This window comes from Typopeltis vanoorti, chromosome 14 (assembly GCF_054136105.1).
Source record: "Typopeltis vanoorti isolate ZY-2024b chromosome 14, IOZ_Tvanoo_1.0, whole genome shotgun sequence".
Taxonomy (NCBI): Eukaryota; Metazoa; Arthropoda; class Arachnida; order Uropygi; family Thelyphonidae; genus Typopeltis; species Typopeltis vanoorti.
In genome coordinates this window covers 13,642,613-13,666,127 of record NC_143562.1, presented here as the reverse complement: position 1 = coordinate 13,666,127, position 23,515 = coordinate 13,642,613, and the positions used below count along the sequence as shown (strand labels likewise).

General features: G+C 35.9%; 1 protein-coding gene across 10 annotated transcripts in view; it reads right to left on the bottom strand.

Moving 5' to 3' along the window:
- The window catches only part of LOC150099238 (uncharacterized), an 825,097-nt gene that overhangs the window by 192,023 nt on the left and 609,559 nt on the right, over positions 1-23,515 (bottom strand). For all 10 annotated transcript variants that reach the window (XM_090403353.1, XM_090403348.1, XM_090403355.1 and 7 more), the window contains 2 exons: positions 21,076-21,120; positions 1,884-1,946 (listed from right to left, as the gene is read on the bottom strand). In XM_090403353.1, the coding sequence (XP_090259479.1) occupies positions 1,884-1,946; positions 21,076-21,120 (108 nt within the window). The remainder of the gene's footprint in view (positions 1-1,883; positions 1,947-21,075; positions 21,121-23,515) is intronic.

The window sequence follows — 23,515 nt, the reverse complement described above, 5'->3', positions numbered from 1 at the left end:
AAAAAAAATATATATATATACACAATAAAAAGTTAGGAAAGATTAGCTGATTTATAAAGTACTATCTCCCATAAAGGATATAGACGTAAACCATCGGATTTGTTTAAGTTAGAAAAATCTCCACCTTTCTCACTTCTCAAAAGGACAAGCTCCCACATCTTAGTTATTCAGGTGTCTACTAGATTCCTTGCTCTTGTGAATTATCTTATTTCGGACAAACAGGAAGATCTGCCTCTATTCAGCTAGAAGAACACCAGTCTTATATTCAATACATTGAACCTGAACAGTCTGGACTTGCAGAACATGCCATCATCACTAGACATAGAGTTCATTGGAACAAGATAAGATTCCTTCACAAAAGTCGGTTCATCATGGAACCGACTTTTGTGAACGTCTTTATAAAGAAACATGTGAAGTTCTACTTCACTTTCCTAATTTAAACAGATTCGATGGTTTATGTCTATCCCCTTTATGGGAGATAGACATAAACTATCTATAAATCAGCTTTATAAATCCGCTAAAAAGTACTTTATAAATCAGCTAATCTTTCCTAACTTTTTATTGTATATTTATTTATTTATTTTTTTAGTTAGGAAATTTATTGACCTTTTTCGTTATCTTACATTAGCTACTTAGGTGGTGCCCTTTGCAATTGTCAGTTATTGTTCAATTAGCTTTATAAATGTACTGAAGATGCCTGCGATACACAGGCGAAAATTATATTAAATAATAATTTACTTGAGTTATTCCGTTATTATATTTTTGAATTCATCTGAGGCTTCATATCAGAAGATGAATGCTAATTAGCACACATGTGGTTCTGTTAATGAGAAGCTCTCATTGTACCATATACTCATAAACCCATCCGAATGTTTGCAGGAATACTGAACTTTGTTCACTGGGCATACTGAACACAAATTTAGGAAAACTTAAGCAATTAGAGTGATGCAGGTGAACGTGTGTGTAAAGCTATTCATGATGGGGCAAGTGAGTATGAGATCGACCAAGTTCAGAATCCATTCTCTCCACAAATATTGACTATAGTAGTCATTTCAGGAAGCAAAAGTGGTTGGGGCCTAAAGGGATGCTTCAGTTTCTATATACTAATGCCAGAAGTATCAGGAACAAGAGGGAGGAGTTTTTGGCACTGGTTAGTGCAACCTTGCTTAAAGTTATAGGCATTAGTGAGAACTCAGCACATGATCTTTATAGGGAAAGAATATGAAGGGTTTAGTGTTTTCAAGGAAGGGGTGCTGCTTAGGATAGCAGATGAATTACAGCCAAAAAGAATAGGACATAGGTGGGAGGGTGGCTGTTCATTTGAAGCAGTCTAGTGTGAAATCAAGGCTAATAAGACAAAATAATATGGTTTGTTGCTGCTATAGGTCAAAAGGTTCTAGGGATTATCTGGAAGAAATGCATCAGCAAATTAGTACAATGAGTGCAGGTCAAGTGATTATATGGGGTACTTCTACTATGGAGATATACATTGGAAGGAAGAAAGATCACGTGGCAGGAAGGACATGAAATTTATACATCTACTGAGAGATAATTACTTGAGGCAGCATGTGATGGAGGGGACTCGGGATGTGAGCGTATTGGACACAGTCATAGGATCAGAAGAGCTATCCATAACTAAGATAGCCACTTGCCTCTGATTGGATTATTTATTGCATGACTGACATTACACAATATGATTCCATATTTTTAGTATGTATGTTTCTGAAAATAGATATTTCATAAATAAGAAAAGTTCAAAGTTTACATTACTTAATTTTCTATGAGATTTAATATTTAAAATTTCCAATATGAACTAATATCACTAGAATTAAAGTTATTTTGTAATAATCTGGTTATGTCAGCTACATATTCAGATGATTTACCATTATACCAGATTTACCATCAGCACCTGGCCTTCCTGGTACACCTCGGACACCCACAGGCCCCTGAAATGTATGAAATTGTGCTGTATTGAAGAATTATTATTTAAGTAATGCTTTCTCTATAAGAATAACACATAAATATGAATAACATATAAAAGAAAAACTGAACCCAAGAAATTCTGATATGGTGTAATTTTTAAAATGAAGATGGATAGTTCATTATGTGAAGACTAAAAATTTACCTTATGTTATTGCATTAATTTCATTTAACATCTGTATTTTTTCACTATTATGTGCATTTTCTATGTTTCCAGAAAATAGGGAAGTCAAACTATATTAAGAGAGCAAGAGATGAGACTTAACTTTAGTATTATTTTCACATCAGTTAACAGAGTTCAGAGTCATAGCGTGCACAAAAACATGCAACAAAATTCCAAAGGAGAAGAAAGAAGACAAAATTGTTTTGCTTCATAAAGGAAGTGATAAGATTAAAGCCTCTAATTATAGGAAAATCTGTATGTCTGGAATTGTGGTTCAAGTGTTAGGGAAGTTAATGAGAACCAAGATTCAGAATTACAGCAAAATCCTCTTTGATGGTCAGCATGGATCTGCTAAAGTGAGATTGTGTTTTAGCAGTTTATTTACTTATTATAACAAGATGACAAATGTATTGGATAAGGGAGATGAATACGCTGCAGTATATTTAGATTTTGCAAAGGACTTTAACAGATTGCCACATGACAAGCTGGTAATTAAAACAAAACGGATGGGGTTAGATAGTAGATTAGTGTGCTGGATTGGAGATTGGCTGTCTGATGACTATTAGCAAGTTGTGTATAGGGAAATGATATTCCAGAAAGAAAGTCACCAGTAGTGTGCACTAAGGGTATGTTTTGTGGGTCACTGATATTTAACTTATATATTGATGATATTGGGAAATGCTTGAATGGTGATATACAGCTGCTTGCAGATGATGCAAAATTGAGAAAAAATATGAGTAATAAAGCATATATAGCTTTGCAAGAGAACTTAAGTTCTCTTTGCAAGAGAACTTAAGTGGAATGAAAGAAGGGGAAGTGAATGGGTTTACTGGTTCAAAGTATAAGGTTTTGAAAGTTGGGAAGCAAAGATGGGCTGCATACTATACAGTAGCAAGGCTTATACGTTGGTTAGACATAACTGGTAATTAGTTTACGGAATTAACAACACAAATGAAGTATATTAATTAAAGGTAACTTTAATGAATCACTTCTATATTTCGGCAACGTCACATTGCCATCTTCAGGAACATAAAGATATGGTATGTGCACTCAGGAACTAACACAAAGCAAATGAGGAAGAAAGCAAAAAACTAATATTGTTCCTAAAGTCCTAATGGTGCCCTCTTGCGGGGTAATTTGGTAGTCTTGGCAGTTGGGCTGAAGTTCTCATAATGAAAGTCTCCCAAATTTGGGGCAGTTTCATGCACCCAAATTTGTTGAGGTTAGGAATGTTTTTTAGAGCTGCTGAAGATTCTTTGAATAATCTTTCGTATTTAAACTTGCTGCGATGAATTATTTTGTTTTCTTCCAACGAATTTTATGGTGGGTATCTAAGGCATGGTCTGCCAGCCCAGAGCGGCTGTATTGGTGAAACCGGATGTAGTCTTGGTGTTCTGAAATCCTGATATTTGTTGTTTTGTCTGTTTGGCCAAAGTAGGACAATTTGCAGCTGCAAGGGACCTGGTATACACCAGGTAGGTCTAGGGGAAGTGGTTGGTCTTTGGTAGAGCGGATAAGGGATGCCAACTTTTTATATGGTCTGTAACAGGAAGTAAGGTCATATTTTTTGAGGATATTGGTTATTTTCTCAGAGGTGCCCTGGATGTAGGGGATGGTGATAGACTTGGTGTAATCTTTATTGTGGAGGGGGGGGGGAGGGGGTTGTGGTTTACAGGTTTTAGTATTTTTTGGATTTTTTTGGGGTTATAGCCATTGGCTAAGAAAGTGTTGAGGATGTGGTTTAGTTCATTAGTCAGGGCCTTGTCATCTGAGCAGATTAATTTTGCCCTGTTATATAGTGTTTTTATCACTCCATATTGTTTTTTTTTGGGGGGGGGGATTGCTGGTGAATGTATCGGCCAGTATGGGTGGGTTTTCTGTAAACAGAGAAAACCAAAGATCCATTAAGCTGGCGGGTGATTAAAGTGTCTAGGAAGGGGAGGGTATTGTTTTCCTCTTTTTCTAAGGTGAACTGGACTCTGGGGTGTTGGTTGTTTAAGTGTGTTAGGAAGGAGTGGAGTGTGTCTGAGCCATGTGGCCAAATAGCAAACACATCATCCACATAATGAAGCCAAATAGTGTTTTTTGTGGGGCGGAGTTTAAGGCTTTCTCTTCAAATGTCTCCATAAAGAAATTGGCCAAGGGTGGGGAAAGTGGTGAACCCATGGCTGTCCCTTCTATCTGTTTGTAGAACTTTCCTTGCCAAACGAAATAGCCTGAGTTCATTGTGAACTGAAATAGGGCTGAGATATCAGGTGGAAACTTGGCTTATCCCACTCGAAGAAACCCTTGAGCTCATCCAAGCCAAGTTTCCACCCGATATCTCAGTCCTATTTCAGTTCACAATGAACTCAGGCTATTTCGTTTGGCAAGGAAAGTTCTACAAACAGATAGAGGGGACAGCCATGGGTTCACCACTTTCCCCACCCTTGGCCAATTTCTTTATGGAGACATTTGAAGAGAAAGCCTTAAACTCCGCCCCACAAAAACCCACTATTTGGCTTCGTTATGTGGATGATATGTTTGCTATTTGGCCACATGGCTCAGACACACTCCACTCCTTCCTAACACACTTAAACAACCAACACCCCAGAGTCCAGTTCACCTTAGAAAAAGAGGAAAACAACACCCTCCCCTTCCTAGACACTTTAATCACCTGCCAGCTTAATGGATCTTTGGTTTTCTCTGTTTACAGAAAACCCACCCATACTGGCCGATACATTCACCAGCAATCCCCCCCCCCCTCACAACAATATGGGGTGATAAAAACACTATATAACAGGGCAAAATTAATCTGCTCAGATGACAAGGCCCTGACTAATGAACTAAACCACATCCTCAACACTTTCTTAGCCAATGGCTATAACCCCAAAAAAATCCAAAAAATACTAAAACCTGTACACCACAACCCCCCTCCCCCCCTCCACAATAAAGATTACACCAAGTCTATCACCATCCCCTACATCCAGGGCACCTCTGAGAAAATAACCAATATCCTCAAAAAATATGACCTTACTTCCTGTTACAGACCATATAAAAAGTTGGCATCCCTTATCTGCTCTACCAAAGACCAACCACTTCCCCTAGACCTACCTGGTGTATACCAGGTCCCTTGCAGCTGCAAATTGTCCTACTTTGGCCAAACAGGCAGAACAACAAATATCAGGATTTCAGAACACCAAGACTACATCTGGTTTCACCAATACAGCCGCTCTGGGCTGGCAGACCATGCCTTAGATACCCACCATAAAATTCATTGGAAGAAAACAAAAATAATTCATCGCAGCAAGTTTAAATACGAAAGATTATTCAAAGAATCTTCAGCAGCTCTAAAAAACATTCCTAACCTCAACAAATTTGGGTGCATGAAACTGCCCCAAATTTGGGAGACTTTCATTATGAGAACTTCAGCCCAACTGCCAAGACTACCAAATTAACCTGCGAGAGGGCACCATTAGGACTTTAGGAACAATATTAGTTTTTTGCTTTCTTCCTCATTTGCTTTGTGTTAGTTCCTGAGTGCACATACCATATCTTTATGTTCCTAAAGATGGCAATGTGACGTTGCCGAAATATAGAAGTGATTCATTAAAGTTACCTTTAATTAATATACTTCATTTGTGTTGTTAATTCCGTAAACTAATTACCAGTTATGCATAGTATACAGTTAGTGGGGACATTTTAGAGGAGAATGAAAGATCCAAGGAATAGTGGATAAGGATCTAATATTTTGGAAACACATTGCTGAAATTGTGAGGACAAGAGACAGAATATGACATCATGCAAAGAATACTGACATATAAAAGTAAGGATGTTATGATTCTATTGTATAAGCTTTGATTAGTCCATATATGGGCTGCATAGTATATAGTTAGCAGGGACATTTTAGAGATGAAAGATCCAAGGAATAGTGGATAAGGATCTAATATTTTGGAAACACATTGCTAAAATTGTGAGGACAAGAGACAGAATATGACAGTCATGCAGAGAATACTGACATATAAAAGTAAGGATGTTATGATTCCATTGTATAAGCTTTGATTAGTCCATATATGGATTAATGTGCACAGATTTGGTTTTCTAGTTTTCAAAAGAATGGAGGAGATATTGGAAAACATCCAGAGGCAATTTACTATACAAATAGCAGCTCTTTCCTAAATCTATAGCAAGTTTCACTGATATCATTTATTTGATGTGACTTCTCCATGCTTAACTCAAGCCATTTCTTTTTATCCTTATTCCTCTTAGAACCTTCTTCAAATCCAACTGTTTTCCCTTTGAGCCCAAGTCATCCCCTTCCCTTTTTGTCTACACACGCATTCACATCCTCTTGGAGCAATCTTTCTCACTCTGTGTTCCCCTGTCCCCTGAGCCTCCCTGTTTCCCTGTTTGTCTTGCATGCTTGTTCTCTCATTCTCTATACTCATGCTACTCACTTCTTCATCCATAACCAAATAACTCACGTAAATTATTATTTAATAGTAAACTTTTTGCCTGTATATCGCAGGCATCTTCAGTATATTTATAAAGCTAATTGAACAATAACTGACAATTTCCAAAGGGCGCCACCTACGTAGCTAATGTAAGATAACGAAAAAGGTCAATAAATTTCCTAACTAAAAAAAAAATTTAAAAAAAAAAATATATATATATATATATATATATATATATATATATATAATATACAATAAAAAGTTAGGAATGATTAGCTGATTTATAAAGTACTATCTCCCATAAAGGGGATAGATGTAAACCATCAGATCTGTTTAAGTTAGGAGAGTGAAGTAAAGTTTCACATTTTTCCAATGGTTTATGTCTATCCCCTTTATGGGAGATAGTACTTTATAAATCAGCTAATCTTTCCTAACTTTTTATTGTATATATCTACTCTATAATCAAGTTATATGAAACGTTTTGAAACTAAGGGGTTACCCTGAGTGTCGAGTCTTCAAAATTCGAGTCATCAGAATTCAAGGAGAACTGGCCTACCAGTTCGGAACTCAGGTGGTTGGGCACCATAGGTGCCAGGGGAGTGGAACCCTCCCTTTTGAGTTTTCAAAATTCGAGTCATCAGAATTCAAGGAGAACTGGCCTACCAGTCCAGAACTCAGAGGGTTGGGTGCCATAAGCACCAGGTGGGCAGAATCCCCTTTCAAGTCTTCAGAATTCAAGAACTGGCCTACCAGTCCGGAACTCGGGGGAGCGCAGTAGGCATCAGGTGGGGCAGTATATATATATATATATATATATATATATATATATATATTTTTTTTTTAGTTAAGAAATTTATTGATCTTTTTAGTTATCTTACTTAGGTTAATTGAACAATAACTGAGAATTCCCTTTGGAATTGTCAGTTATTGTTCAATTAGCTTTATAAATCTACTGAAGATGCCTGCAATACACAGGCGAAAATTTTACTATTAAATAATAATTTATGAGTCATTCCGTTATTATAATTTTGAATTCATGTCTCACGGTATTTCCGTGACATATTCATTCATAACCACTTCAGTCATATTCTCCCTCTCTTTCACATCACTTCTTATTTGATCAGATTCATTCTCTGCACTCATTTCTCTACCTTCCAGCAGCAGTATCTCCAAGTGACTCACACCAAATTCACTCAAGTGCAGTCCATTATTCTTATAGAGTTCAATTCGTCCTTCAAACTCATTACACACATTAACAAACTGCACTCCTTTCTCTTCACACATTTCCGCTAAGATATCATTCACAATCTTCACTCTCTGCCTCATTTTATCACTGCCATACCTAGGCAACACACTGACTACCTTTCTTATCACACTGTTATCTTTTATCCATCTCAACAACCTCCTGATATCCAATCTGATGTGTTTACTATTCAAGTCATTTGTCCCTGTTACCGCATCGAAAGCTCCTAGAATTAAATCATCAGATAGAGAGAAAAATGTTAGAGAGTTATGCTGTGTGTAAAAATTACTAAACGAAACTCATGGGAAGACTTAAGAATGCAGAAAATAAATATCAAGATGGTGGCAAAATGTTCTGGAGGCTCATTGAAAAAAAGCTTAGAAATGGAGGAAAGCATACTGTAAAAGGAATCATACATTAAAAATGTGATATAAAAATTGATGATAAAGATATTTTGATGTCCAGAGTAATTACTTTCAAAAATTATTAAATGAGATAAACAGTGACTGAAATGTGGTGGAAAAAATTCAAAAGGAATGCAGTCAGTTTTACCTATTGATCCTTAAAGTAGAAAAAGACATAAAACATACATGCAATGTGGAAAAAACAGCTTGAGTAAATGATATTCAATCAGTAATATTCAAATATGGAAGTATAAAAATTTTTCAATGGCTACACTGAATTATTCAGGTTTGGTCAAAAGTTTTAATTCTGGGTGACAGCAGAGCTCTCATGGTTCTCATCTATAAGGGGAAAAAAACTGAATATGAGAATTATTGAGAATTTCTTCACTGATCTTGCATGTAAGATTTATGCAAGCATACTTGAGAAAAGGTTAAGAGAAACTTGGGAAAGAGCTGGGTTCAAGCCAAAAAGAGGGTTGTCAGGATCAGAAGTTGAAAAATCATAGTAATAAAAAAATAATCTATATTTAGTTTTGTAGATACAGAAAAGGAACGTGACAAGATGCCAACTGAAAAGTGTTTCAAAATGCTACAATTATATTAAATCAGTATAATTTTTTTGGATTATTGCTTCAGTTTTTTCATCCTGGATAGAAATGTTTTTCAGTAGTGTTTGTTGTTGTAATTTTGTTTATGGCATGGAAAGCTTCAGTACGAAGAATGAGTTCAGCACTGTGCTGATCATTAAGTGAAAGGCTATAGAATGTAGTTCCACAAATAATGTATTTGTGGAACTACACTCCAGTAGGTGAAAGATTTGGGATTTCAGGACAATAGATAATAGAAACATGAAATTCTTCGGTATATTACAGCAGTTTTGAAGATCACTTAGTATATTGCTGTGATAATGACAAGCAAAGATAAGGATATAATTGTACAAGCATTTATCAGGCTACATTGAGACTAGGAAATTGCTCTACTACTGTATAAAGACGTGATCAGAATATCTGGACTATCATGTGCAAATTTAGTCAAATGGTTTCTAATGGGATGAGGAAACTGGATTAGGTAGAGAAGTAACTAAGGTAATGGAAGCATTTTTCACTTTCCTGTGTTACCAATTATATATTTGCAGGACTGGTAAAGGTGGGATCCTTATGGGTATGTATAATGCAAGGCAAGTGATGAGAACTTATCCCACTTTTGCCACGAGTTTCCCCAGTCCTGAAAATATTTCAGGCACAAACTTTGTTTGCTTACACTTGGATAAAGGATTAAGCCAAATATATACTTGGTAACACAGCCAAGTGAAAAACACTTCCATCAACTATCTCTAATCCAGAGAATTTTAATAATAAGGTGTGAGACCTTTTGGTAACTAGCATATGGAAATATGACTTCTCAATCACTTCCATTTTAGTATCACCACCTCTGGGTCTAGCTCCCACTGATGATACCTCAATAAAGGTGGAAACCGGTCTGGGTAGTGACCCTTTCCATAACGCATAGCATTATACATACCCATAAGGATATGTGCTTTGTATTATGGGAGATGCTAAGGCAAGTGATGAGAACTTATCCCACCTTTGCCACAAGTTGCCCCAGTCCTGAAAATATTTCACGCACAAACTTTGTTTGCTCACACTTGGATAAAGGATTAAGCCAAATATATAATTAGTAACTAAGGTAATATAAGGACTGAAACGTTGGCTATGAGGAAAGTTGTGGAAATGTGCATTGTAGAGCTTACCGTACAGGCAAAGAGGTGATATAACAGTGTGGCAGTGGAGTTTTACGAGATTAATATGAATGGATTCAGGGAGCAAAAATAATAGATAGACAGATAGACAGATATATATATATATATACATATATATAAGAAAAAGAAGAATAAGAATAAGAGGCCATCCCATAAAGTTGTATAAAGGATGTCAAAAAGAAGTTAGTAGGTCTTTTATATGTAGAGTGGTGAGTGAGTGGAATGCATTGCTAGAATGTGTAGTGAATATGAAGAGGAATAATGATATTAATATACACTATCTACCAATAATTGTCCAGACACCCCTGTTATTTGAAGTTATGTAACATTCCAGATTGTCAATAACATAAAAACAGTGTACAGATAGTAGGAAGCAGTATTTCATCATAGCAGTTGAATACAAGTGGTATGACAACACGACGTGAACTCAGCGACTTCGAGACAGGTGTCATTTTGGGCTATCACATTGGTGGCATTACTGTCATTGCTGCTCAATTGGAGCATCCAAAATCAACGGTTCATGTGATTAACAAATAGAGACATTCTGGTATCACTAGTGCAGGAAAATGCCCTGGGCAGCTGCTGAAAATGACTGACAGGGACAGGAGAGTGTTAAAATGGGTGGCATGCAAAAACTGGCTAAAATCTGCACAGACCATCTGTGATGAGTTCCAGAGCACGTAACACCATGGTAAGCACTAATACTGTACAAAAAGAATTCCATTTACTTGGTTTCCATGAAAGAGCAGTGGCACACAAGCCGAACATCAAAACAATGAACAAGGCGGCTCATCTTGCCTGATGCAAAGAATGGATAAACTGGACAATTGGCCAGTGGAAAATGACACTCTGAAGCGATGAATCAAGGTTCACCTGTTTCCAGTCTGATGGCAGGGTGTGGGTGTGGAGCAGTCTGGTAAATGCTTGTTACCACAGTGTGTTGTACCCACAGTATTGGTGGTGGAGGAGTAATGGTATGGGACGCATTCAGCTGGTTTGGAGTGGGACCACTGGTTGCTGTCCGTGGTTCCATGAAGGCGGTTAAATACCTTGATATTCTGGATAATAAGGTGCTGCCTACACTTTGGAATTTTTATGGAACGAACCTGTGTTACTATCAAGATGACAATGCCCCATGTCACAAAGCTGCAGCTGTTATGGAATGGTATGAAAAGATGGGTGTTAAATGACTGCCCTGGCCTGTGCAGAGTCCTGACTTCAACCCCACTGAACACCTGTGGGACAAATTGGAGTGGCAACTGAGGTCCAGAGCAGCACATCCTCGATCTGTCGTTGAACCCAAGGCTGATTTGGAAGAATGGAGACAAATTCCACCTAATGTCTGCTGCACATTAGTGGAAAGCCTCCCTCAAGGTTTGCAGGAGGTTGATCAAAGCCAAAGGTGGACATACCAGATATTAGGGTTCGCCTGCTGATATCAATTGTAAATTGCTAAAGTCTCCAGACAATTATTGGTAGATAGTGTACATTATGACAGATGTGTTACAAGTTGAATGGGTGAGGCCTCCTACAATGAATCTACTGAATTCACAGAGTTCTATTAATAATAGTAATATGATTTATTGTTATTATTTAATAAATAACAAAAAAACTGCTTTGTCAGAGCAGCTTTACCTTGGGTACACTTAGAGACATAAATGAAAATAATATAGCTGTATTCTTACAGAAATATATTTACAGCAATTTGATATAAGAATCAAAGGCATATCTCTCTCTCTCCCTTCTCTTAACAATAGCATGCTGTAAGGTGTAAAAATCTTTCTTTATGATCTCCTCTGATCATATCTATACTTATTTAGTTATGTATATGTAACCAGATAACAGGAAGAAAAGTAATACTTTGCTAATAATGATAATAAAGGAATACTTTGTATAATAGTGATAATAACAACTTAAAATGAACTACAGTTAGTTTCTCTTAGGGGGGGACATTATTTTCAATTCAATAAATAAATATAAGTTTCAATTTCTCTTTGTTTCGAACATCATCAAAAAATATCTATACGGTGACAACCCCAGACAAGAAGAATCAAGCTCCCAGCACATTTCTACTGTAGTGATCCCTTTCATCAGGTCAATTTCTTATCAAATAGCCAGAATACTAAGAGCCTACAACATCGGAGTGATCTTCAAACAAACCAGCAGCATCAGACAGGTTTTAGGATCCCCAAAAGATAAGGTGCCATTCTACAAATATCCAGGAGTATATTACATTCCTTGCTCCAGTGGTCTTGCCTACATCGGACAAACTTCACGGAGTTTAGAGATTAGACAAAAAGAACATGTTGGTGATGTAAACCACAACAGAAGTATTTCTTCCGGCTTAGCACATCATTTCTGTACGTCTAACCACACGATAGAGTGGCAAAACAGCTCCATGCCATATTTGGATGACGACTACAGACATCGTTTATTCAAGGAATCCACAATAGTGTTAATAACTGGCGGAAACCTCAACAGAAATCAGGGTACTATTCTGAACAGTTCGTGGAAAAACCTGATCCTCTCTCTAAATCCATCTGAACTACAGCTAGCCAGTAATCACATTACGCATTTACAACAAACACGCATGCATGATAATGAATAAGAACAATAAGTCCTCTCAGTCACGCGAATGTGTAAAATTAGCAACTAGATTGTTTACAACGTTTTTTATGTTCATTTCAATTTGCATTTACTAGTTTTTTTATGCTTTTCTGTCAACGCCAAAAGCTAGACAGTTTGCTAGCGAAACTGGTAGGCAAAGAATGTAAGATGTTTGTATGCATTACAATATGGTCAGTATTAAAACAATAAGTTTGTATTAATAATAAAGGGGATACAAATCCTTTGATGTTTATCTGCCAGTAAGTGAAACTCTAAGAACTAGGTAAGATCTATGAGTTTCATACTGAAAAACTATCGGCAAATCCAAGTGTAAGTAACCACTTGGTAGTACAACACCAAGGCAACTCATATCAAAGGTGGAGCAAGTTCCATCACTATCCTTGATATTTTCTCATAATGTAAAAACACAGCCCCTAGGGGATGTAATACTGTAATTACATTATGAGGAGAGAGGTCACTCCCCAGATCAGTTTCAACCTTTTTTGAGGTCTCATCAGTGAGTAGGTAGACCTGGAAGATAACAAGGTTTAAGTGAAAAGAACTTACATACCTTCACTATACGAATGCCTTAAAGGTGTGCCTGTATATTATAACATAGAATAAAAGCCAAAAGGCTATTTTTCTGGCAACCTTAATAATAACAAAGGGGATACAAATCCTTTGATGTTATCTGCCAGTAAGCAAAACTCTAAGAACTAGGACTAAAATCTATGAGTTTCATACCGAAAAACTATCGGCAAATCCAAGTGTAAGTAACCACTTGGTAGTACAACACCAAGGCAACTCGTATCAAAGGTGGAGCAAGCTCCCTCTACCTGCTCACTGATGAGACCTCAAAAAAGGTTGAAACCGGTCTGGGTAGTGACCTCTCCTCATAATGTAATTACAGTATTACATCCCTAGGGGCTGTGTTTTTACATTATGAGAAAATATCAAGGGTAGTGAGGGAGCTTGCTCCACCTTTGATACGAGTTACCTTGGTGTTGTACTACCAAGTGGTTACTTACACTTGGATTTGCCGATAGTTTTTCGGTATGAAACTCATAGATCTTAGTCCTAGTTCTTAGAGTTTCGCTTACTGGCAGATAAACATCAAAGGATTTGTATCCCCTTTATTATTATTAAGGTTGCCAGAAAAATAGCCTTTTGGCTTTTATTCTATGAAATAAGTTTGTATGTTTAATTCTCTTTGTTTCATTACTTCAACTGTTAGATTCATATTTGATTAAATTCAAACAATTATAATTTTATACATCTGTGTTCTGAGCATAAATAAACAATAAAAAAGTATTTATTTTTTAGTAAATAATAATATTTGGTTAACCGATCAAGTGTTGATCAATTTTATTATTAACTGAACCAACTAGTTTCGCCACACTTATCTGTTGGCATCTTCAGGGCACTTACATATAGGTTTAAACACTCTCATAATTATGCGTAACTGCAAAACTGACAAGAATAAAAACTGACTAGAATAATTACAAATAAAATAGTATCGAATGTGAGTGAAACACGTATCGCGTGTACAAGATCAGCTAGCTGTTGCTGAGGAACTTTCTGTAGTTTGTATTAAAGTTCATTTCTTCCGTTTTTAAGGTTCTGATTAGGGTTTTCCATATCTCTGGGAGTATTAGGCCTTGATTTCTGTTAAGGTTCACAGTAGAACGGGCGACTGTGGCTGCTTCTTTGAAAATTCTTGAATGGTAATCTTCCTCTAAGTAAGGGGAACAGCTTTTGTCCCACTCGATGACATGGTTAGTTGTGGAGAAATGAGACGATAGGCCAGAAATGTCCTGTCTGTTGTTTTTTTGACATAGCCAATGTGCTCCTTTTGCCTGATTTCGAGGCTTCTCGAAGTCTGTCCGATGTAATTAGAGCCACATGAGCATGGAATATTATAAACTCCAGCATATTTATAGAAAGGATGGTTGTCTTTTGGAGATCTTAGTAGTTTACGAATAGATTCTATAGGTTTAAATGTTACTCTTATTTTGTGTTGTTTGAGGAGATTGGCGAGCTTGTTGGAGATGCCACTTACAAATGGAATTGCAATCGTTTTTATATATTGAATCTCTTCTTGTTCTCTTTGTGGTGGTTCAGAGAAAAGGATTTTATTGACTAGTCTTCTTGGATAGCCGTTCAAGTACAGATTGTTGGAAATAAATTTTAACTCATCTTGAAGGGTCTTGTTGTCCGTTGTGATGCAAATAGCTCTTTTCTTTAACATGTGTATAATGCTGAGTTTATGTGATATGTGGTGAGAGGAGTTAAAATGTAGGTAGCGACCTGTCCAACAAGCTCGCCAATCTCCTCAAACAACACAAAATAAGAGTAACATTTAAACCTATAGAATCTATTCGTAAACTACTAAGATCTCCAAAAGACAACCATCCTTTCTATAAATATGCTGGAGTTTATAATATTCCATGCTCATGTGGCTCTAATTACATCGGACAGACTTCGAGAAGCCTCGAAATCAGGCAAAAGGAGCACATTGGCTATGTCAAAAAAACAACAGACAGGACATTTCTGGCCTATCGTCTCATTTCTCCACAACTAACCATGTCATCGAGTGGGACAAAAGCTGTTCCCCTTACTTAGAGGAAGATTACCATTCAAGAATTTTCAAAGAAGCAGCCACAGTCGCCCGTTCTACTGTGAACCTTAACAGAAATCAAGGCCTAATACTCCCAGAGATATGGAAAACCCTAATCAGAACCTTAAAAACGAAGAAATGAACTTTAATACAAACTACAGAAAGTTCCTCAGCAACAGCTAGCTGATCTTGTACACGCAATGCGTGTTTCACTCACGTTCGATACTATTTTATTTGTAATTATTCTAGTCAGTTTTTATTCTTGTCAGTTTTGCAGTTACGCATAATTATGAGAGTGTTTAAACCTATATGTAAGTGCCCTGAAGATGCCAACAGATAAGTGTGGCGAAACTAGTTGGTTCAGTTAATAATAAAATTGATCAACACTTGATCGGTTAACCAAATATTATTATTTACTAATTTATGATCAAGAAAATAACCTTCATGATGTATTTATTTTTTGTTTATAACAAAAAATAAACTTTTTTTGTTATAAACAAAATTCAAAACAGTTGTCATGTAAATGGATTCACTACCATAATTTGCACCTCCATAAATATCTATTTGTTTCCCTCTGTGCATTATAAAACAATTCTTCCATGAATATCCATTTTCATCATAAAAATTATGGAAACAATTACCATGTTAGAGTAAAACTTCAGTTTAATATAAACCAAAAAATATAATAAAAATAATATAAACAAAAGTTTGATTAACCATCCTAATCTTAACAATAATGGTGGCATAAGAATAGAAAGAATTTGGATGGCACTCGTTCATCCCACTTAGTTCTTCAAGTTTTCCAGCAAACCCTGACTTAGGACTCTAAGCAATTATTTCAGCTTTTATTGGTCACCATCCATACTGTTTTGTTTTAATTTATATGTATACTTTTATGAGTAACTTTGTGTTAACATGTTGCTCTCTAGTTTAATTTATTTTTGTAACCATATAGATCAGTGATGGCGAACCTTTTTACCCAGGTGTGTCAAACATCTTTTTTTTTAAATATTGACGTTGTTGATGTGCCACTTGCATACATGCATTATAAATTTAACTACATAATCATAGATGGTGACTTATACATATCATATTAGGCTATTTATTTAATAGGACATTGATATAAAATCTATGAATTCATATTATACAATTAATTTAATAAACTGAAATTACAAACTTACATTACATTTAATGACTTTTCTGTTGCTGAGTTTTGGTAGAAAGTTGCTTTATAGAAGGGCTATAGTGCGTACATTTTAATGCTACACAGGCAGCACTCAAATTATTGCTCAATCTATTTCTCCCTTTTGATTTGATATTATTTAAGGCAGAAAATAGAGTTTCACAAGAGTATGTAGAAGAGAAAATTATTAGAAGAGCTTTAGCAAAGATTTTAAGAGCATGAAAGTTTTCGGGAAGGCTATTTATTCCACATGCTTAGAATTTCACATTGTGAATTTTTACATTCGGTATCATGCAGACGTTCCTATTCAAGTTCTTCTAATTCATTTCTAAGAGCAATAAACTTTCTTTTCCAGATAGGATTGCACTGGAAGTCGGCTAGTTGCATTTCTAGATCTTTTAAATCCAACCACTCAGAGCTATCTAATTTAAGATCCACGAATTCTGTTTCATCAGGACTTTATGAATTGGATTGTTTGTTCCAACATTCGAAATTGCTCAAATCTAGAAGAATACTGCTCAGTTACTGACTTTAGAACTTCGATAGATTGGTTGATATGTTGTTCACGATTTTTAGGGCTGGTTTTGTTAAAAAAAATTTTCACTCTTGGGAAATACTTAAAATTGTTACTTTCTAAATCACGTTGAAATATTTTGAGTTTATTCTCAAAGCTCTTGATCGTGCCAAACATAGCATCGACAGATTTTCCAAAACCTTGCAATTGTATATTAAGTTCATTCAGGTGCAATGAAAAATCTGTGAAAAACATCAGCTTACTGAGCCGAGCAGAATCATTCAACTGAGAAAATTCATGCTCCATGCCCTTCGTATTTAAATATAATTTAATTTCATTTAAACATTCAACAAACCGTTCAAGTACTTGGCCACGACTCAACCATTGAATATTATTGTACATTAATAGACCATTGTACACTGATTCAACTTCGCTTAAAAGAGAATTAAATTCTTGTTTGTTTAAAGCCCTGGCAGCAATAAAATTAGTTATCTTTGTCACAATTCTCATCACATCATCCAAATCCTTTAAGACTGATTTCGCACACAGTGTCTCCTGATGTATACAATGGAAACAAACCAGGAGATGGCCACATATTCTGTAAATTGTTTGATAAAACCGACATTATGGCCAACCATATTAGGTGCACCATCAGTTGTAATCGAAAATATTTTCGATAAATCTATCTGTTTCTCATGGAACACTTTAACAACGCAGTCGCATATGTCTTTACCTGTCGTGTTTTGAGGTAAATTTTCTAACTTTATCAATTCCTCGTGCATAGAATCACCATGAACATACCTTGCAATAATAGCCAATCAGCCAATCGAGCTGATGACATAATGTCTGTAGTTTTGTCGAGCCAAATGGAAAAACAATGGCAAGAGTTCAAGTCTTGTTGTATTTGATTTTCTATACTAGCATTCACTGATATAACTCTGTCTTTAATAGTATTCCTACTTAATGGTAACTCTTTCATGCGCTTTACAATAGCTTCCTTATTATGAAAGTCCTCAAATAAAAATGATGCACACTTTATGAAAGCTTCTTTAATATAATCACCATCACTAAGTGGAGTGGTTTCCCATGTTCAACAATAGTATGTGAAATACTGTAACTTGAGGCTACTAAATTTGAAGGTCCTGAAACATATTTAATTAAAGTTCCTGATTGTGATTCTGCCAGTTTTAGATGTTGCGATATGTATTCTTTGCATTCTTCAAAAGTTTTTTTTTAGGAGCCATTTGTGTTTAGTTTCAAGATGTCTTCTTACATTCCAAGTTCTACTCACAGATAGCTCACCACACAATTTACAGAGAACTTTATTGTCTCTATCAATAACACCATATTCTTCAGTCCAGGCATCTTGGAAATTTCTTCTACTTCCTTTCTGTGATAATTTTAGTTTTTTATTAGTGCTAGCTGCAATTGTAAAAGGGTTCACAAATTAAAAAAGAGCACAATTATATACAGCGGTAATTAAGCAGTAATAATTAATAAGAACTAACAATTACTGGAAATGAATTATACACCAGCAATTCAAATTACTTAAGTGGCAGACCATGCAAGACTATCACTACTTCTTTCAGCAGGGTTGTCAGATTTATTACCGGTATGTTCCTAGCAACCTTGTTACGTTTTACTCTATCACAGTGCTTCCCAAACTTCTGGATCTCAGGGCCACCTTTGCAAAAATTAAAATATTTCACGGCCCCCCTCGAAAAAAAATCGTAATAGAGATATATATTATAATATTTATTGGATTTATATTCAATACAAAACATACCTCTTACCGTTTGGTTATGAAGACAATGCAGGCTGTTCTGGTAAAATATGAAATACTGTCCTTTTTTTTGAGTCTGTTTCTGCTTCTGATTGTTCGTGGGATTTTTTTTTGATTTTTTTTTATCAGCCACTTATCCATCTCAGGGTTAAATTTTTTAACATAGAATAGATCAAATAATAGCACCACTTACCGATACTGGCACACCACAGACTAACAACATGAAATTAGTGAATATTACCTGAATAAGGGGAATCCCCGGACCAGGAACATTTTTCTCTTTTGTGCCTTTTCTCCCTTTACGGTAATTAAGCCTAACGCGAAACAGAAACGCAATGACAGGTTATTAAGAAATGCATATGATTGGTGCGGTATTAACAAAAGATCGCACAACCAAAAGATAAAAGCATAGCTGACAATTGAGTTGAAATGCTAACTCTCTTTAACCGAATTCCATATGTCAAACTGCCATAACATTCATTATATATATATTACTTAGTTTTAACACTTTTACGAATTTTAACACGTTTACAATTTTAACACGTTCGGTTGAATTTTATTGCTGCCTTGGCAAATCGAACTCACACACATCTAATTAATAACAATAGTTTTTAGTTAGATACTGTGTTTGCCCATGCAACATATGGTTTTGTTTCAGTCTATATAGCATAGTTTCTGTATGAGGGGACATGTGATTCATTAATTAGTGAGTTTTTATCCCAGTTGTCTTTAATTGCACTATTTGTTGAGAAATATATTACACAGACTGCTCATACCTTATTCACTGGCATAATAAAAGTACTTGTTTTTATTGCCTCTGCAATATAGTGGCTGCTAGGGAGGGTGTGTTGTTTACCACTGCAAGCGAGTTACTATCTCCCCACATGAACTTGTTTAAGCCTTTCTTTCATGTGTGAAGTATATGCGAAACTTTTATTGGTAACAGAAAACTAGCTCGGATGATAGTGATAATATAAAACGAGTTTTGATATGTATATAAAGTCAATATCAACAGTCCCTGATTACGAACGTGTGATGAAAGGGACAGGAAGATTTGGAGCTTCCCTAGAGAGCATTCGAAGTAAATACAATTAACCACTGCTTTGAAATGAAACATATGAATAAGCAATATTTACTAATATTCATTAAGTGCCGAAATACGCAGGAAGCAAAGTTTGTGAACCAACTCCAATGTGTGAATTTTTCCATTAAAATATAAAAAAAAAACAAAAAAGAAATAATAAATAATAAAAGTTAAATATGTTTCTTTTAAAATAAAAAAAATCTACTTAGTCTTAAAACATTTTAAATTTGTTTTCATTATTTCACCCCCCCCCTCAACAAAACCTACGTCCCCCCCCCCCCAAGGGGGCTGCGTCCCATTTGGGAAGTGCTGCTCTATCATGCTACTAAATAGCAGCTATTTAGTAGTATTTAGTGCGACGTCATCGTAAGTTGTTACTATTTGCATTATTTAACAAAATTTATTGAATTTATTGCAACTATAAAAATGTTTTCATTATTTACTCAGATAAATTCAATATTTAATGCTGCGAATTATATTTTCTGTTAAAGTGGTTTTAAATATGTTCACAACTTGTATTACTCAGTCGAGAGACTTGGAATGCATGCATGAACAAATTTCACACAGAAGTCAATGAAAACTTTAAGTTTATAATATATAAAGCATGTATTTATAAGTTTGTATCGTATAACATCGATAATAATTTTCATAAGTTTTTATAATATCATATGACTATGCAGAAATTATAATGATTAAGAAAGAAAACGTACACTTAAAACGCTTGTTGTTTATAGGCCAGTTGCAAAATAAAATAGAAATAAGCTAACTACAAAATATAATTCTTTCAATGAACCGAAACCTATCTTCGCCTTAACTGAGAGCGAACTTTCATGCTTTATCACAGTTCTGTCATCAGAATACCAATATTTTTCAACAACCAAGGTGTGTCACCCAAAACCCTCAAGTGTGTCAGTGCTGACTCTCGTGTCATAGGTTCGCCATCATTGATATAGATAATAACAGGACTATAGCATTGATGTAGTAAGTTTTTTTTCCCACCAAAGGTCAAGCCTTTGGTGGGAAAAAATGTAGTTTGTATGCAGATTGTAGTGCAGCTTGTTTCTATGTATATACGTGTATATACTCCAGATGATGCCCTTAATGTGAAGGTCGAAATGTTGAGTTTTTATTTTAGTTTATATTAAACTGAAGTTTTATCTAACACAGTAGTTGTTTCTATAAATTTTATGATGAATTCTGATCACTGTGTAACCATGAAGGAAAGAATATCTTGTTTTCCTCTGTCAACTGTGAAACATTTCCAGTTAAAACATATTAAATCAGCTGAAGCATAATAGTACTTACTGGAAGTCCTATAGGTCCTTGCTCACCTTTTTCCCCCTTTTCACCCTTAAAAAAAAAGTGATATTCTTTGATTACATGTATAAAACATTTCAATGTCTGAAAAGTAAAAAAATTAAAAAAAAAAGAGACTAGTGCTAAATATATAAACTTAAATTAGAAACTGCTCACAATTAGAATAATTAAAATTAATGCAGCCCTATCAAATTATTATTATTTATTACCATTGCAATCCCTTTGGACTTTGCAGAATCTGATAGAACCAATATTGTCTTCTTTGGAGCTGAATAACCAGCTTCTGTCCACTGTTTTGACTGCTGTTTGGATTCTGATGTGTAATGGTGAATCCAAGTCTCATCCATAGTAATAAATTGATGAACAAAATCAGTTTTATTCTTGTTAAAATGCTCCAAGCACTGTTCAGAAGTTTTCATGTGAGTGTGTTTTTGATCTGCTGTGAGAAAGTTTTGTGCCACCTTGCACAAAAGCATTTTTATTTGCAATACTTCATGCAAAACATGAGAATTGTGGTTGTACATGAGAATTATGAGAGTGTGAATGTAGAAAGTGTGAATGATAGTATTAATGGTTTCTCAGAGAATAAAAAAGATGAGATAGATGCACTGAGTGAGATCGCGTTGTTGAATGGTGCGATAGAAAGGGCAAAACAGCAGCTAGAGTGCATGAACAAAAGTCGACTGAATGAACTAACCAATAATAAAAGGTATGGCAGGAAAAATAGGCGTATGAATGTGAACATGAACAAAATGAAGGATAGAGTGCTGTATGGAGACTCGTTAGTACGAGGTGTGTTAGTAGAGGATTTGACAAAATCGTACCAACCTGGTGCGACCATAAAGGATGTAACTGAGTCTATTAGAGAACAAAAGGAAAAGGTGAAAGAAATGATTGTTGTGGCAGGTACGAATGATTTGAAAGGAGATAAAATGGAAATGATAGAAGACCTGAATGAATTGTTTGAGGTAGCAAAAGAAAAGAGTGAGAGAGTTAGAATGATTAGTCTTTTGCCACGGTATGACAGTGAAATGTTTAAAAGGAAGGCCATAATTGCGAATGACTTTATGCGTGGGTTATGTATGACGAGTGGTGTGGAATTTGTGGACGTGTGGAGTGAGTTTGATGGGCGAAAGGATCTATATAAGATGGATGGCTTGCATTTGAATGGTTACGGTGTAAGAAAACTTGAGAAAGTGTTGCTGAATGTAGTGGATGTGCAATTTCAGGGAAACTAGATTTGTTAAGGGGGGGGAGTAGATATACAGTCCTTAGGAAGGCAATTGAATGTAAGAATGAATATAATATGCTAGAATATATGCTAGAATAGATTTAGTTTAATCCTTTATCCCAGTGAGAGCAAACAAAGTTTGCGCCTGAAAATATCTTCAGGACTAAATATATAGTGTTGTACTATCTTATCCAGTAAGTAGTGCAACACCAAGGCAACTCGTGGCAAAGGTGGAGCAAGCTACCAGGCACTTCTAACCCAGTATCTCCCATAATGCAAAACACATTTCCTATGTGGATATGTATACTGTTATGCATTAAAGGGATTGGCCATCTACCCAGACTAGTTTCGACCTTTATTGAGGTCTCTTCAGTGGGAGCCAGGCCCAGAGCTGGAGATACCAGGCAGAAGCAGTAGCAAGTCATCTGTGCCTATGGGAGTTGCCAAAAGGTTTATCACCTTTTTTAAAAATTACTCTGGATTTAGAGAAAGATGTTGAAAATTTATTTATCACTAGGTTAGACTATAATAGATTTAGTTTAATCCTTTATCCCAGTGAGAGCAAACAAAGTTTGCGCCTGAAAATATCTTCAGGACTAAATATATAGTGTTGTACTATCTTATCCAGTAAGTAGTGCAACACCAAGGCAACTCGTGGCAAAGGTGGAGCAAGCTACCAGGCACTTCTAACCCAGTATCTCCCATAATGCAAAACCCATTTCCCATTCCCATAGAAGTTCAACAGCTTCCTATTCACTGGTGACGTGCCTGCTGACTTCGTTAGCGGGTACACAATTTTCATCCCCAAGAAAGGGAGAGACCTAAATAGCATGGGTAGCTGGAGGCCCATTTCCTTGACCAACACAGACTACAAATTATTCGCAAGAGTAATTTGTAACCGTCTGAAGTTGGGCATTGGGAATGTGCTAACCAGCACTCAAGTATACGGAGTTCCGGGAAGATCGATGGCGCTCAACCTCTTCCTGATAAGAGACCTTCTTCGCTTTGTGACGAATAAGGAACTCCCACTTGCACTCGTATCAGTAGACTTAGATAAAGCGTTCGATAGTGCAAAGCACAACTTCCTGCACTATATCCTAGAGAAAGTCGGAGTGGTGGCCTGCGTAAGGGAAGCAATCAAAAGCATGTATAGTAAAACAACAACGCACATTGCGATTAATGGGTTTCTTTCAGAAC